The 15,503-nt window shown below is 37.2% G+C and overlaps 1 protein-coding gene across 3 annotated transcripts in view; it reads right to left on the reverse strand.

Moving 5' to 3' along the window:
* The window catches only part of ARHGAP10 (Rho GTPase activating protein 10), a 144,170-nt gene that overhangs the window by 36,205 nt on the left and 92,462 nt on the right, over positions 1–15,503 (reverse strand). For all 3 annotated transcript variants that reach the window (XM_083833629.1, XM_083833630.1, XM_083833631.1), the window contains exon 19: positions 1,636–1,786. In XM_083833629.1, coding sequence (XP_083689755.1) covers positions 1,636–1,786 — 151 coding nt within the window. The remainder of the gene's footprint in view (positions 1–1,635; positions 1,787–15,503) is intronic.

Below are 15,503 nucleotides of genomic sequence, written 5' to 3' on the forward strand. Positions count from 1 at the left end.
GTGTCTTGGAACTGTGACTGGAACCGTGTTTAACTGCTTATTAGGCTAGTCTGCAATGCACCACACTATGACTCCCAGACAAGCACCAAATTTCCATGCAACAATTACAGCCTTTTAACTATCCCACTTCTCTTTGTTCAGATACCTGAATGACAAAAGTATGGACTGTATTTAGGAGAAATGGAACGTTTATCACATACTTTTCAACAGTAACACTGCATTTTTGGATCTTACAATAAAAATAACCCATCAAATACTATCTGTCTACTGCATCAGAGTCAAAATCAGGTCTTCAGTGCACACTTTGAGGCACAGAACTGGAGAAGAGCTGTGGTACTGCTTGTGACCTGCTGTGATTCACATTCAAAATCAGATGTAAACAACTCTGTGAGCATATTCAGTTTTGGTTTCGTTTTTTTGTTTGTTTGTTTTTTGTTTTTTTCCTCAACAGGATAGTTTTATTGTAGCAGACACAGTTCAAGAGCTATCTTAGCTTTTGGTAGATTATTCAAATTAACACAGTGTAAGCTTTTTAAGTAGATGTACCTTAAGTACTTTCTAGTCTATACATTTAGTTGCATATTTGATGCAAGGAAAGAAAGGCACAGAAATTACATATCTCTAGTGAATTCAACCTGATGACAGGCGTGCTCAGTTTCTTGCAAACTGTACAAAACTGGCTTTCAGACAATAAACTGTCCTGTGTTTATTTCTAAAATTTGCAGTTACAGCTGTTGTGGGTATTTGTGCTCTTTCCTTAACAAATTAACCACTGTTGACCACTGATTTAATGACAGTTCATCAGTGAATCTCATGCTACTGCATGAGTTCAAAATCTTCCTGTTTATTTTCACTTGCTGATAACTGGACTTTGTGCCCTAATCCCACGATTCTCCATGTGAAAAGATAATTGACTAACAACATTAGTAGGGAGAACAGGGATAGGGTGGAAAAAATCTGTAGCACAAAATGAGGACTTGCCTTCTCAATACTGTATGTACCCCCAAGCACAGAAATTTCAGGAAAACGGTTACTTTTCTGGCCAACAGTCAGAATATATAAGATGTTGTATACCCTTTGCCTCTCTGTATGCTGCTATTGCAGACTGCATGCTAAAGCAAGGCTTTTTTTTCTTCTCAAGTCAGACAAGTTTACGAGTATTTACTGCTAGTAACACCAAGGTATTAAAGATTCAAGTGAAGTATTAGTATTCTCTAGTGCAGCAGTGACCTGAGCCTTTAATCCAGATGAATTTAACAGTAGAGTGCATTAGCTTTTCTCATAAAAGATTTGCTTTAATTTTAGTTCTCTCTCCATTTATCTTATGGCTGTGTAATCTTCAGTAGAGGTCAAAGAGATTTCCCCAAAGAAACAGGAGCTGCTTCTTTTTCAGAAGCAAAAAGCATATTTAAGACAGTTCGCCCTACTTTTAAACATATGCCACAAGACAGTACTCTATACTCTCCTTTCTCTGTACTCTCCTTGCTTCTTTACATGTTCAAAGCAATTAAACAAGCATGTATGTGCATGCACACACATATACAAATGAAACATGAAATGAAAACACCTACTGAAGATAGGATATGCAATAACACCGGTATGCTGCAAAGATTGAAAGCGTTATTAACATCTTACCATCATCCAGCTCAAGACAGAGATTGTACACAGCCAGCGGCCTTTTAATACGTTGTCCTTGTCTTCTCGATTGCCTTGGTGGGGCATTTGGAGGAGACACTGGCATAGAGATTGGCTCAGGGAAAGTGGCATCAGGCAGGGTTTTGAAAATCTGCAATCAAGAACACAAAGGGTGTTAATTATTTATCACAAAGAGCAACCTGTGTAATGCAACTGTAAACCATTATCAAACAACATTTGTTTTGGATTTCATTCAAAGCAGGCAGGAGCCAAAAATCCATTCCTTCAAGTTTGAGAGTATGCCGTGGGTCTTTAATGAGTGCTTTTAAAATAAATAAATAAATAGATATAAAATGAAAATAAGCAAGAACACTGTCTACACTTTAACCAAGCTGCAAATCAGTTGATCCAAAGACAAAATATGTGCAGCCGTGCTTGCCAGCTAGGATGGAGGGAAAGGGGAAAGAGGGAGATGAACCTGCCACCAGAAAGTTTTAGAATTTTAGCTAAGACCTATAATATTGCCAGAATATCCATGTTAATTTTCAAAACTTGATATCACTATAGTATCTGCCAGTTGAAAAAAAAAAAAAAAGTCATATTCTTGAAGACAGCAAGGGAAAAATTTTGAGGGGAGGGATTTTTAATGAAAGATACCATAGTAACATACCGTGTGAGATTTTTCTCATTCAACCATTGTATATTGATTCATATTTATATTAAATGATGATACAAAGACACTTATAAAAAGGATTGCATTTCTTGCCACCGTTTTATCCTTTAAGTCATGGCTATTAGCATATCACCGCTCCACACTAAATACCATGCCAGCTCTCTCTGGATTAACCCGTAACACAAATCTGCTCAAACTGATATTTTTTTAACTGACACATACAAGGCACAGTCTAATGACGCTGAATGCTGATTTACTTCTAGAAAATTATCAGTACACCCATGTACAATTTAACAGAAGCCTTTTACAACAGATCATGGCAGATTCATATGAACAAATTAGCTTCATATTTTTCATCAAAATCAAACTGGCAGATGAAGAAAAACACAAACAGCACCTGTACAAAAAAAAAAAAAAAAAGCCCTGTGTCTGTAGGGCACCTTACAGCAACACAACATGGTAATATCACAAGACATAATGAAACAGTATGTGGTGCTTTTTTACCCTGCAATTTTACGTAGTCAGGTATCCATGTAGGAAATATTATAAAGAGGAGACTTGTAATGAATCTTCAAAGGAGAAGCTTTTTATGAAGCAGAAATTCATGCAGAAGTTAGAAAGAGATGCCATAGATAACACATTTTTGGATTATTACAGCACATCTCAGGTGCAGCATGAAGCTAAAAGCCAGCCAGACTACTCTATGCATGAGAAAAATGCCATAATCATCTTGTGGTTAGGCAGTCAAGATGTCATGTCAAAATTATAAGACTATATGCTGGCCTGTTAGTCCTGAATATTACGCATATAGAAATGAAACAACCCAGGAACCCACATGTACACCAGCTTACAGCCACTTAATGATCACTTTTATCCTGGCAGGTTGACAACTGTGATGTACAAAATCATCAGAAACATCATTCTCCATGAGAACTGTGGAAGAAAGATCGTATCACCAAAACTGGGCAGCAGCAGGCAGGAAGCCTATACATGGTATACAAAGAAAAGTTCCACTGGAAATACTACCTTCCTTCCCAATAGGTGAATGTCACCCTGGAGGGAAAGGGAAAATGAGGAAATGTGAACTTCCCCATCCCAGTTACAAGAAAACTGGCTCCCACTCCTTCACATGCCTATGTACAGGGATTATGAGAGAGCACCAAAATCAAGCAAGGAACTTACTATAAACAAAGTATTTATAAAGGAGAAAGTGCTGTCCCCTGCACAGACACAGCATCACTCTCAGACAGAGACAAAGGTCTAATTGTGCTCAGAGTGCTAAAACTATTTTTTTAAACCATGATGCAACATGTAATAATGAAATGTAACATGCACCTACATGGCATTTGGCTAACAGTACCACACTGCCCCCTTATGTGTAAACACAAGGCTAGACTGAGCAGTTTTAGGAATAACATTTTCTTCTGAAAAATCCCAAAGTACCAAAAACTTTAAATGCCATCTTGTTCATGGACTAAATGTTGTGTCTGGACTCTCTGGTAAATAACTCTCCCTCAAGAGGTTGCAGCATGTTGTTTACTATGTCACATTCCCCAGCTGTATTTATTTGTACAGCCTTAACCACGCATCTCCACTGAAATTAATGATGGTAAGAAGAACAAGTATTCCCCAGGACTCGTTTGTAAGAGATGAGCTTTCTCATATGCATTTAGGTGACTTGCATAGCTTGCAGTAAATTTCTTTAGCACCTCTCAAAAATATGTCAATATATTCTAATAAAACTACTAGCATGAGTAACAGAGTCGCAAAAGCAAAACACAATCAAGAAAACCATAAAGGGGATTCTTACTTAACGACAACCAGAGCCAGACATGCAATAGGACAATGAATTGGAGGCAGATAATGAATCCAAGCAAATTTCTAACTGTAAGTAGCTCTGTGATGTGAAAAAATAGTGGGTGGTTTGTTCTGTTTTATATGGGGAAAAAAAACCTACACAACAAACAGGAGAAATAACAAGCAAGCAGTGAAGTTCCACTTCAAACAGTACTACTCCAACACATGCTAACTAACTCTGCAACGGTACTTGTGCCAGACAGTCAGGAGCTCCCCAGAAGACTCATCCCTCCCCTACCAACAAAATTTAGTGGCACTGAGTCTTCTCTTTCACTGTCAGGAACTTCTCAGAAGATTGTTTTTCCTCTTCTCAGAAATGCTTACAATTCCTAGATCCTCACTGAAATGGCCATAGCTAAAAATTGGCTAAAAATATGCATCACGAGCATATCACCTCTACTGTTAGTATTTTCAGGCCTGCCAGCACCAGAGCTGTGCGCCAGTGTTTCCCACAGCACTGCTGTGCAACCCCAGTGCTAACCAGCAACTGTACTGGTCAGTCCAAGTTCCCTTCTGCAGACAGATGCTCAGGTGGGCATCGGGCCTCACTCCGCTCTCACCTTCTTGGTACGGCAGATGGTTAGAAAGTTTCATTTCTGATCTACGGTTAGTAAGTGAGATACTGTTTTCTAGGGAGCAGAGGTTACCTCCAGAGAGCTCCTGGGCAGCATGAGGCCAGCCGCTCTCTACACTCAGTGAGACCAGGGCAAGGGAATATATAAACTCCACCCTCTCAGTTGTGCATCCCTTTGATGCAAAGCTATAAGGTCTAGCACTTCTTTGCTTGTGCTCATGTTTAATACCTGTCTCCATAGAGAAGAAAGGGATTCCTGAAAGAATTAACTTTTCCTGAAAGAATTAACTTTTAACAGTTAATGAGCAGGGATTCCTGCTCATTAACTATTTGATATTTGGTACCTGCTTTGGTATTTTCTTTTTGTCTTTTCATTAGGAAAATAAAATTAAATACAGCTAAAATTAAATACATCCAGACCTGCATTTTCAGCAGCAGCAATCTCGTTATGTTGCAGGCCAAAGCTACAGCTCAAACCACCATTTTGCAAAGGCGAGCATCTGAAAAGCAAGTGGAAGGTCAACCTCTGCCCTAAGATGTGCATATACAGTATTCAGCTTCTCTTTCTTACTCTAAGTTTACTTTTCTTAAATAGACAGGTACTTTTCATCAAGCCTAAATAGGTATTTTTTGCTGCTCTGACAGAAGCTTTGCAACATCTCACTGAGAATGGGGGGAATGGGTGTATATTTTAGTTCAGTTGTGGGGGAGAAATGTTTGGGGTTGTTTGTTTAATTCAATTTTGCTCTTAGCCTTACTGATTTTTCAAATACTGTTTAAGTATAAATGTTTCACAGACTAATAAAAGATGCCTACTGTGAGAGATCTGTTATCAGAAGTACATTGCCAATGCACAGAAGACAAAATTCAAAATCACATACAAGTAATGGACTATAAGAGCACCAATATCTGTACTAACACTTCAGTATTTTGACTTACTTGCACAACAGTACAGGGCCACACCTGGCTAAGTTTCAAAATCTCTTCTTGCACTGCAAGAAGATGGCCATCGGATGCATCACAAGGCAACCGCAGTAGGGCAGAATCCCTTCTGTGGGAGAACAGGGCTGGAACATGCTATTTAACGGAAGATTTCTTTGCTACTCCAAATAAAGCCTTCCTTCAAGTGAAAAAATCAGACCTACCATCATCACTCATCTGTATTGCAGAAGTTACCACAGCTTACACAAAGACAAGAATGAAATCTGTTCTTTGAATTACCTCATTCAAGAAGCTAATAAAAATGTACTAAACTAGCCTCCAAGGTTAAGGACTTCCCAATCACATACAGCATTACACAGTTTTTGTGGCTGGGGCCAAACTGCTCTAGATTTATAGAATACTTCTCTACAATTTAGTTCTCAGAAGCATTAGCGTTCTGCTCTTCATCTACTTGAGGGCAAACCTGGAAGCTAAGTGAAACAATTTACATATGGGAGAACACTGACACGTAGCACTCAAAATGCACAGAAAACAAAACAAAAAATTTATCAAACAACAAACCTGTTAGTCATTCCTATCCCAGTTCATTCACTATTTTAAATGGTTGGTTAGGTTTGATTGTATATGAAAGTGGAATTTAAAGATGCACACTGAGTTAAGTGGTGGATCAGTCTCCATGCCTGCAGTGCAAAAGCTACAACAACAACAAAAAAAAAGATGAGACTCTTGTCGAGCTGCTTAAAACAGCGGTATGTTTGACCTATTTCTCTCTATGCAATAGTACGGAACAGATACTTTATAGGGCTAAACAAACCACAAACCATCTTGGATATGTACCGCTAATAACAGCACTCTCCTACAACAGTGAGCCCAAGACCATCCCTACACACAACCATTCCAGTTCCTAAACCGGTGTCCCACAGTCTCTGGAAGCATTTCTTGAGAGTAATGAGCCAAATTCAACATATTATCATACTGTATTCTACCAGCAGATCCATATGGCAGCAGCCCAAGGAATTCTGCCAGATTCCTCTTAATCTGCAACAACAGTGTTGGCCTCTAGATCCTAAGCTCTTGCTAGAGCTGATTTTAGAATTTCAAAAAACCCATCGCTAGGAGCATTTAATTAAGCATATTCCACAAGTTTATGACTAAATGTATAGTTGTACGTGGAAATGTAGATTAGATTCTAGTGCTACAAGAGGATACTGATCTGTTCATTCTGGTCTCAAGCAGAACTAATTAATGAATTTCAGTATGTTTGCCAGGAATCACTTTAGGAAAAGACCCAGACATCAGGTCATCTCTGTCTGCTTTGTATCACTGGGGTAATTAAAATTTCTTCTAAAAATCAGTGGGAGGCAAAAGCAAGGAAGGACAGAGTGGGATGAAAAAGAGGGGGGGAAAACTGGAGGCTTAGTAATAGAGCTAATGTGGATAAAATTATAAAAACCATTAACAGCTTAAAGCTGTGCCATAATTCTGTTGCAAGAGAAACCCCTCATTCACTCTCCTAACACCTACTACACAGAAGATGCATCTATTTTCTTTGGATACATAAACAAGAATTGGAGTACCAGAAGTTGTTGTCTAATGCAAAAAGAGGCTAGAACATGCAAGGTTACTTTGAATTCTTTGAAATTCAGCTCCGGGTATAGCCTCCTCTACAACAATCATATTTTTAGAGTAAAGTATTTCTCAAGACAAAAAGAACACCAGTACAAGATTTTATCTGGGTAATTTCCCTTCAACACTTGATTTGCAGTTGGTAAATAAAAGAAACATACACAGACACTTCAACTGATGTTTATTGAACGATATAAAATCCCATCCACCTGGGCCACATATACTCCTCTGCCCTCGTACGTTTTACGGCTATTGTACTCCTTGTATTTCCAGGATAATTGTCTACAATATATGTCAATCTAAGAATATTTTATAAATTAGCAGCTAATGGGATAGTGCAAGACAAACTTATCACCACCATGGCCTTTTCTTGACTTAGCTTCTTTTCAATGTAATGTAAACTCAATTCAGGTTTGATCCACCAACCTGTAAAAAAAATATATATTTATATTTATATTTATATTAGAGACAAAAGTGCTCAAGAAAGAGGAAAACTGTTTTAGTTATTCACAGTGTACTCTTACCTTGATACAGTTCCCATGCATTTTTTTCCCTTACAATAATGAAGACAGTCGTTTTGCCATTCTTTTTGCCTTTTTCTGCAAACATAAAGCAATATTTTTTATGTTTTTATAATTTTACTGTAGATAGAAGCATTTCAGGATATGCACGGTGAAAATAAGCATCTTAAAATATTGTCATAAAAAGGTAACTCAGCCACTAATATTCTAATTTTTAATCCATAAAAATCCAATTCTGTAAGATTTACGGTTCCAGATTTATTTTTTTAATTTGAAGGGATTGCAGAAGGTAACAGGAGCTACTAAAAATTAAAAGCTCAAACATAACAGCAATTACAAAAGATTAATTTCTGGAAAGACAGAAGTTGTATTTCTAAACAGATTGCATCAATTCTAACAGTTTAATAAAATTTCTAAAATTAAACATTATTGAAAACTTTTTTTTTTAATAAAATGTGGTTTCTTTCTTTTTGCATTTAAATTTATTAAAGACTATATTAGATCAACCTGTTTCATTTCTGGTTTTAGTCAACATGATCCATTTCTTGTTTTCAAACATATGATTCAATGAAATATAAAAACATTTGCACTAGAAATTATTGACATCTACATAGAATTTGTGTTCAGTACACATAATGTGAATCTCATTATTTCTCTACATCATATTAAATATTTTTGAAAATATAAAATTCAATAAAAATTATCAACAACTTAGAATCTTTAAGTCACTTACCTTTCCAAGTTACCACTGTGTCCACTTCAATACGGATGTGCCTGCCTTGAAGTAGTTATCCCAACTTTGGCACTTCAGCAGCTGTATTCTATAAAATACGATTTGCTGCACACTGGCTTCTGTGAGACTGAATAGGATGCAAATTTTCTGAAGCTTTGGATTTTGAGGCTTGAATTCCACTACAAACCACAAACACCTTTATACAATATTCACTAACATTTTATTTGAAAAAAATATAAACTCAGATTAAGAGTTGAGAGATGCCTGAAGCTAAACCTCTAGAGGGCCACCAACCAGAAAGCATCCATAATACTCTTGATGTTGCCTGGCGCACTCTATTTAGTTACAGTGCAACAGAGTGTGCAGCTTGAAAAGAACCCTAGTAGAAGTCAAAACTAGAAACAGGAAACACCCTTGGTTGAGAGCCAACAGACAACCCACAAAGCTCTAAAATAAATAAATAAACAAACAAATCCAAGACAGCCTTTTCTTCACTGCAAAGATACCATTTGCAGAGACAATCTGCCTAGCAGCCTGACTACCCATAACTGAACGAAACACTGCTTTTAGCAATTTGTGGACACTGACTCCCAATATTGTAATCAAATAATGTACTGCCAATTTTAATGCAAAAGGATTAGGGTTTAGTACTCCAGACAAACTGCAAACTATTAGAGTGACAAGAGAACTAAGGGAAATTTCAGACAAACCTGAAGTATATGTAGACTCTAACAGGCACACATTTGGCCTGACTACCTTGAACCCTGTAGTTCACATTGGAGCTTTAATGAAGAAACTAAACATAGCCTGTAAAACATGACTTTGCAGTCTGGAGGACAACTGTGGAAGGATGAAAGAAAAAAAAAAAAAAAAGAAGAACATACCAAGGTTAGAAACATGTGTCCTTTGATCGCTTGCAAATTATGAGTTTGTTGACTCAGCCTTTCTAAAAGTAGCACTCCTGATACAAAGCCTGCAGCTCCCACTGTATCACATCTCGCTCCCTTTTAACGATTCACGAAAAGAACGCTCCTGATAGCAGCCCATCCACTGCTGTGAATTGCATTCACAAGCAATCCATTTTATTCATTGAAGGAAATGAGAGAGTTAACAATACACAAGGCTTGAAACACCTACACATTTATCCACTGCACCAGCAGAAACAGCATATTCACCTTCTTTTCTGTGCTCACCTACTGTAACTCACACCAAGGAGAGTATTTTAGAAAAGGTTGTCCTTCCGTATTACAGCTACACATATTAGCTTTGTATATCTTGTTTAGTTACAGGAAATACTTAAAAGAACAACAACAGAAAAAGCCTTTAAATTGAAAGATTAAATACTCAATCCAATTACCTAGCTTTCTAAAACATAACATAATCTTAGTTATTAAATGAAAAAATAATGCAGAATGAGAATATTTGCATGTATTTGCTCTTATGAAGAGCATGAGAAGCCCTGAGAGGTTAAAAGGCGGCGTTTACAAATGTAAGCCAAGAGCCAGCAAAAGCAATAAATATGGCCAAACACACAAACATGATCTCCCCTTTATTTGTAATGAATAAATACATACACATGCATACAAATACAAATAAATATGTGGTAAAATCTGTTTTTCTACAAATTTTATACACCATAATATGAATAATTATAAAACCCTGCATTTGACACCCTACTGTAACGTCATTGTACAAAGCATCAGAATGAAATGTCAAGATCTTTGGAAATGACACTGTTCCAACTGTCCCACACAGCCCTGCCAGTATTTTCTTCTCCAATAATTTCCCTGTTGCCATTACAAGGATTTATATCATCCTTGTGTTGTACAGTGTTTTCTGGTCTTTGTTTTTGTTAAAATCCATTTCTTATCTTACATTACGACTGTAAGGTCTTTGAAGGCAAAGAACATATTCTTTGTTTCTATGTCCAGCATCCACTGCAATGAAGTACTGATGCTTCATTAGTGTAAATAGCATGCACACAAAAATACTAGGAATAAACACTTATCAGCTGACCGTCACATCTTGTTTATTCAAAAATTCATTAAATGGACTGAAATACACTAACCCCTTTAGTAGGGCAAAAGCTTACTGGAATTCTGAAGAGTACATACAGAAACACAAGCACATATTGCACGATTACCCAGTGCTCTGTCATTAGCAATGATCAGGCAGCATGCCATTCAGATCGGTTTACCCAATTTAAAGGGGAAAAAAATTGTCAATTCAATGGTTCACTTAACATTGAAAGCTGCAACACAGTATAGTTCTTAGGTCACATATAAGAATTTACTCTTTAAACTCTTCAGGAATGCAACAACTTTTCCCCTCTCAATAGCTCTGGAGCTTTCACAGATTGTTTTTTATATCAAAATTTTACTTAAGAGCACCCATTCTAGCATTCTCCATAAGGCTTCTTCTCCTTTGGATCCTCCTCCACACATGCAAGCACAGGACCCTGAGTGTCTAGGCTGACGGAAACGTTAGCCAACTGAATTCCACTCTCTTATCATCAGTTCTATTTACTTACTTCACAGCACTGTCTGTGGTGCAGTGGAAGATGAGGACTGCATCACTCAGAAATTTCATATGAATTTGAGTGAAGTTTCCCCAAATTAACTGGAAATAACATAGGCCCATCAAGAAGACAGAAATGTGTGTCCATATTACTTGTAAGATGCCACATATTTGTAGTGCAGCACCTCAGCAAACTATTTTCTATCCCCGTAAGAATGACTTTTGTTTTGATTTTCTTTTTTAATCTGTTTGCTCATAGTACATGTTTTGTGTCTTTTGGAGCAGTCTAATGCATTTGGAGCATACCAATCCAGGGATTGATCCAGACTCCTTACTCTTTAATGTCATCAACTATAGTCACAAATACAAATGGAGACTTTATATACAATCTTCTCACTATGCACAAACTACATTAAGACTTTGAAAACAGCAGTCTTTAAACAAAACAAAGATTTTCAGTCAATTAAAACATCACATGTGGATTTCATATGGAAGTGCTTTCTGCTATCCACAGAGCAGAGAAACAGTCTGAAGAGTTCACACACACTACAGTGAAATGAAAGAGCTGCTGTGACTTCCACCAGAAAACATTAAGTTCTTTGTTGTGCTTGCTGCTCTTTCTGGTTTAGACCCAGCCAATTACTAAAGGATGTGCTTTAAGTACAGGAATAGTTTCAATGACACTTCTGATTAGTTATGCTCTTAAAGTTATGCACATACCGAATACCCTCCTTAAGTGAAGCTCATGTTTCCTTGCAAATTCTGCTTTACTGGAGATGACTTACCTTTTTTTTTTTTTCCCCAAGTCAAACATTTGTTGATTTGAAAAACATTTAGCTTGAATAGGTTTTCAAATTTCTACACCACAGCAAACCACCACAATTACAATGCATTGCTTCTTCATCTCCCTTTCCAGCCAAAGACAAAGCAACACAAAAGATGAAACAAGTCTCCTTTAGTATTTCTTGTATGTCCCTTTACCAGCACTTCAAAAGATCTGCTGTGTTGTCAAAAAGCAGTCTTAGTTCAGAGGCTGGCAGTGCCACTATGCCCCTAAAGGCTCTAAAGCACTTACTTGCTGAGAATTGCTTTAAACATGCACATGGCCACACCTCAGTACTACTTCATGCTCTAAAATGAACATCTGACTTCACCTGTTTCTATTTCTCCCATCGCATGAACATTGCAGGTATTATGCACTGTGATATGTTTTAAGACTAAGGATTTTCCAGGTGTTACTACATGAAGTTGATGTTGGCTTAAGAGCTCAGTATTATTAATTTTTTCTCTTCAGTTTAATAAAAATTATAAATGGGCCTACTTTTTTTTTAAAAATGCTTCATAGAAAAATGTTTCTCATATAACTGTTTTAAGCAAAACATATAGCTAAAACAAATATGTATTTTGTCTAATATATGTAAAATTTTTGCCCTTTTTAAGTAGACAAATACAGAAAACAAGTGAAAACAGAATCTATCCTTTGTACTGGAGACATTGAATTTTTCAGAATTAACATCTTTTGAGCTAACTTTACCTATAAGTTGCCAACATTTTAAAAAAAAGGTATGTTTTGCCATGCCCAGTCCCTTTCAGAAGACTCTGGCTTCCCAGACTCTTTCCGTCTAGCCCCTCTCTTTTCTCTTCTAATTTACTTCCACTGTAATTTTCATCTTCTTTCTGTTTTTGCAGTCTTGCTATTTGTACTCACTATTCTTCCTTCCCCCATATGCTGGTTTACATATTCTAGTCCCACTGAGATTTTTATTCTAACCTCCTCACTCATCTTCTTTCATTTCGTAGCCTTCTTTTTTTAACCTGTGTTGTTGTTTTTTTCCTCTTCAAATAATGTTCAGGCAATTAAGAAACCAAAATGGCTCATATTACCACTGAGGCATCTCTCAATGGCAAATAAATAACCCCTTTGAATTGCAGCATTTGTTCCAATGAGATACCAAAACATTATAACAAACAGCAAGAACATGTGCATGCTATTCAGGAATTCGTGGAGTGTACTGCCATTCTTCCTCCATGCAAGTCACAAAGCAAGACTAGAAGAGCTGAGATGACCAAGATCTCTAGTCTGCTAAACCCTTGGGAAGAAAAACTAATTTACACTTTTGAAATTCATTTAGGAGAGGAGAGGAAGAGAAAGCAAAATCTGGGTTTTTGTCCAAACTGACTATCGCTATTCATCACAGGATTACTTAAAGGCCAAGCATTGTACAAACACAGCTGTAGCCATCCCCCGAGTTCATTATCTCAGAAAGTGAATACTAAGGGAAGGTTTAGCTTCAAAGCAAAATGAACATGATCACTAGATACCAACATGAATTTCTTGATGCCTTTTTAGTGAAGGGAAGGACATGGGTCACAGAAACCAAAGGAGACCAGACAGATATGGCAAGGGAGAAGGAACAAGACAGCCAAGTATGAAATGACACTGACATTAAGGGTCTGAAAAGCAAAGGAGAACAAGAGTGCATGCAGCCAGTCAGCAAAAACATCACAATTCAAAGTGAAACTATAGTCCACTGAATATTAAAGCTGAATATATTCCTACTTTGCCTGGCATATCTGGCTGGCCTTTCCCTACAGCCACAGTGCAGAAGCAAGCAAGACAATTCACAGGTCTTATTTTTCTCTGGACTGGCCTCTCTTCCACTACTGGTGGTTCTGAGTGTCTTGGGAAAAGAGGTCAGATTGGGTCTAGATTTTGCTTTTTTCCTTCAGTAGAGATGTGCTTCTACAACTCATCTTCTGCTTGGAGACTGAGAAATACTCTGCCTAGAAGAGACTTATCCATAACTGACAAGAATAAGATCTAAACAATTTTTTCCTTAATGCTCTTCTGTCCTCTATCTAGTCTTAATGATTGCACAATCCTAGTGCCAGTTAAGTAACACAACAGGCTGCACAGTCTAGTGGCCAGCATTCAAGTCTCAGCATTGGTTTGATTTTGCCTAACATCCCCTCCTCAACCTACCATAACTGGTTCACAGCCATGGTTTGGATGTATGCAGCTTTTAAACAAAGTAAAAGTGTCACTGATTGGTTTCTGGCTAGTATGAAATAAATGTACTTATCAATAAAGTGTTAAAAAACAAAACAAAAAAAAACACAGCTTATGCACTAAGATACTCTTATCTCAGGGCACGTCTCCATCTCCAGGTTTCCATATATAAATTGAATGGAAATTCTCTAATCACTCAGCAGAGTGATGATAGTGGAACAACTGCACCAGGATTTCAAAGCCAGTAACAGTTAACTACGTATCCTCCCAAAACTGAATCGTAGATCTCCTTTAGTAAAGCAGTCCACAGAGCAAGACAAAATGAACACTGATGGAATTTAAAAATGTTTGAGGAATCATAACCATTTTAACCACTTGGCTTAACAAGTTACTGTATTTAAACTGGAATTACAACGGCTATTGCTTCTACAGTTTGGAATTTTGTTAATCATTTCATTTGCTACAGGGGAAAAGAGATGCCTTTCTGCAGTCTGTCAGGGCCATAAATTACAAAGGCATGAAGTGTGAAGTGTTGCTTCAAGTTTCTGTCAGTGCCCCTCCATCTTGACTCTACCGCACTTCTGTAACTCCAGACTTAGCGTATATTAGCAGAAGCGGCTAAAAATTAGCAGAGTCAAAGCAGTGGTTGATGAAATATTTGAAAGCTTTTAACTTGCAGCTGGTGACTTCTCCTAGGACTTCACCAGGGCTATAAATAAAATATTTAATAATCATAATAATCATAAACCCAACTTATGCAAGACTCTTAGAAAGTCTGCAATGCAAAGAATTCATAATAATTTAAAATGAATATTAGATTGACAAGAAGCCTATCTGCCATTAACAGTAGGTCTTCGGTCTGCCCTAAGAGAAGAAGGCTCACTTATAAAAGCAACATATTCAAATTGACTAAACATTTTTGCCATGCCTTAAAACACTCCTCTCTTTTGTCTTTGCTATAAATACATGGAGGTCACACTTTGGGCTTCCTTCACTCTTGGAAGCAGCTCTAGTGTGGGAGAGAAGTTGCTGTAGGCAGACCACTGATGGCAAGTTCACTGCTAGAAATAACAGTGAAAAGATAGAAATCCCTTTAAAAAAATTATAGCCTTCCAGTTCTAAAGAAGACATAAAAACAAGGAATTATGGAAAATGATGCGGTATCTTTTTTTTTTTTTTTTTTTTTTTTTTTTTTTTTTTTTTTACCTATTTTCCATTCCCTGCTTCTCCACATTTTCAGAAAAGCAAGAATGGCCAGTACAACCAATGTTTCAAATGTGAAATTGATGTCCAGTTTATAAGGGCATGTGAATGAGCAGGCAAAACAATAAGCTGGTGCTAATATGTGGTGATCTAGTGATTTTAATAGGCAGAACTAAACCCATCCTCCATATGCCATTAAAAACACCCTGGCT

Source organism: Anser anser (assembly GCF_964211835.1).
Source record: "Anser anser genome assembly, chromosome: 4".
Lineage (NCBI taxonomy): Eukaryota > Metazoa > Chordata > Aves > Anseriformes > Anatidae > Anser > Anser anser.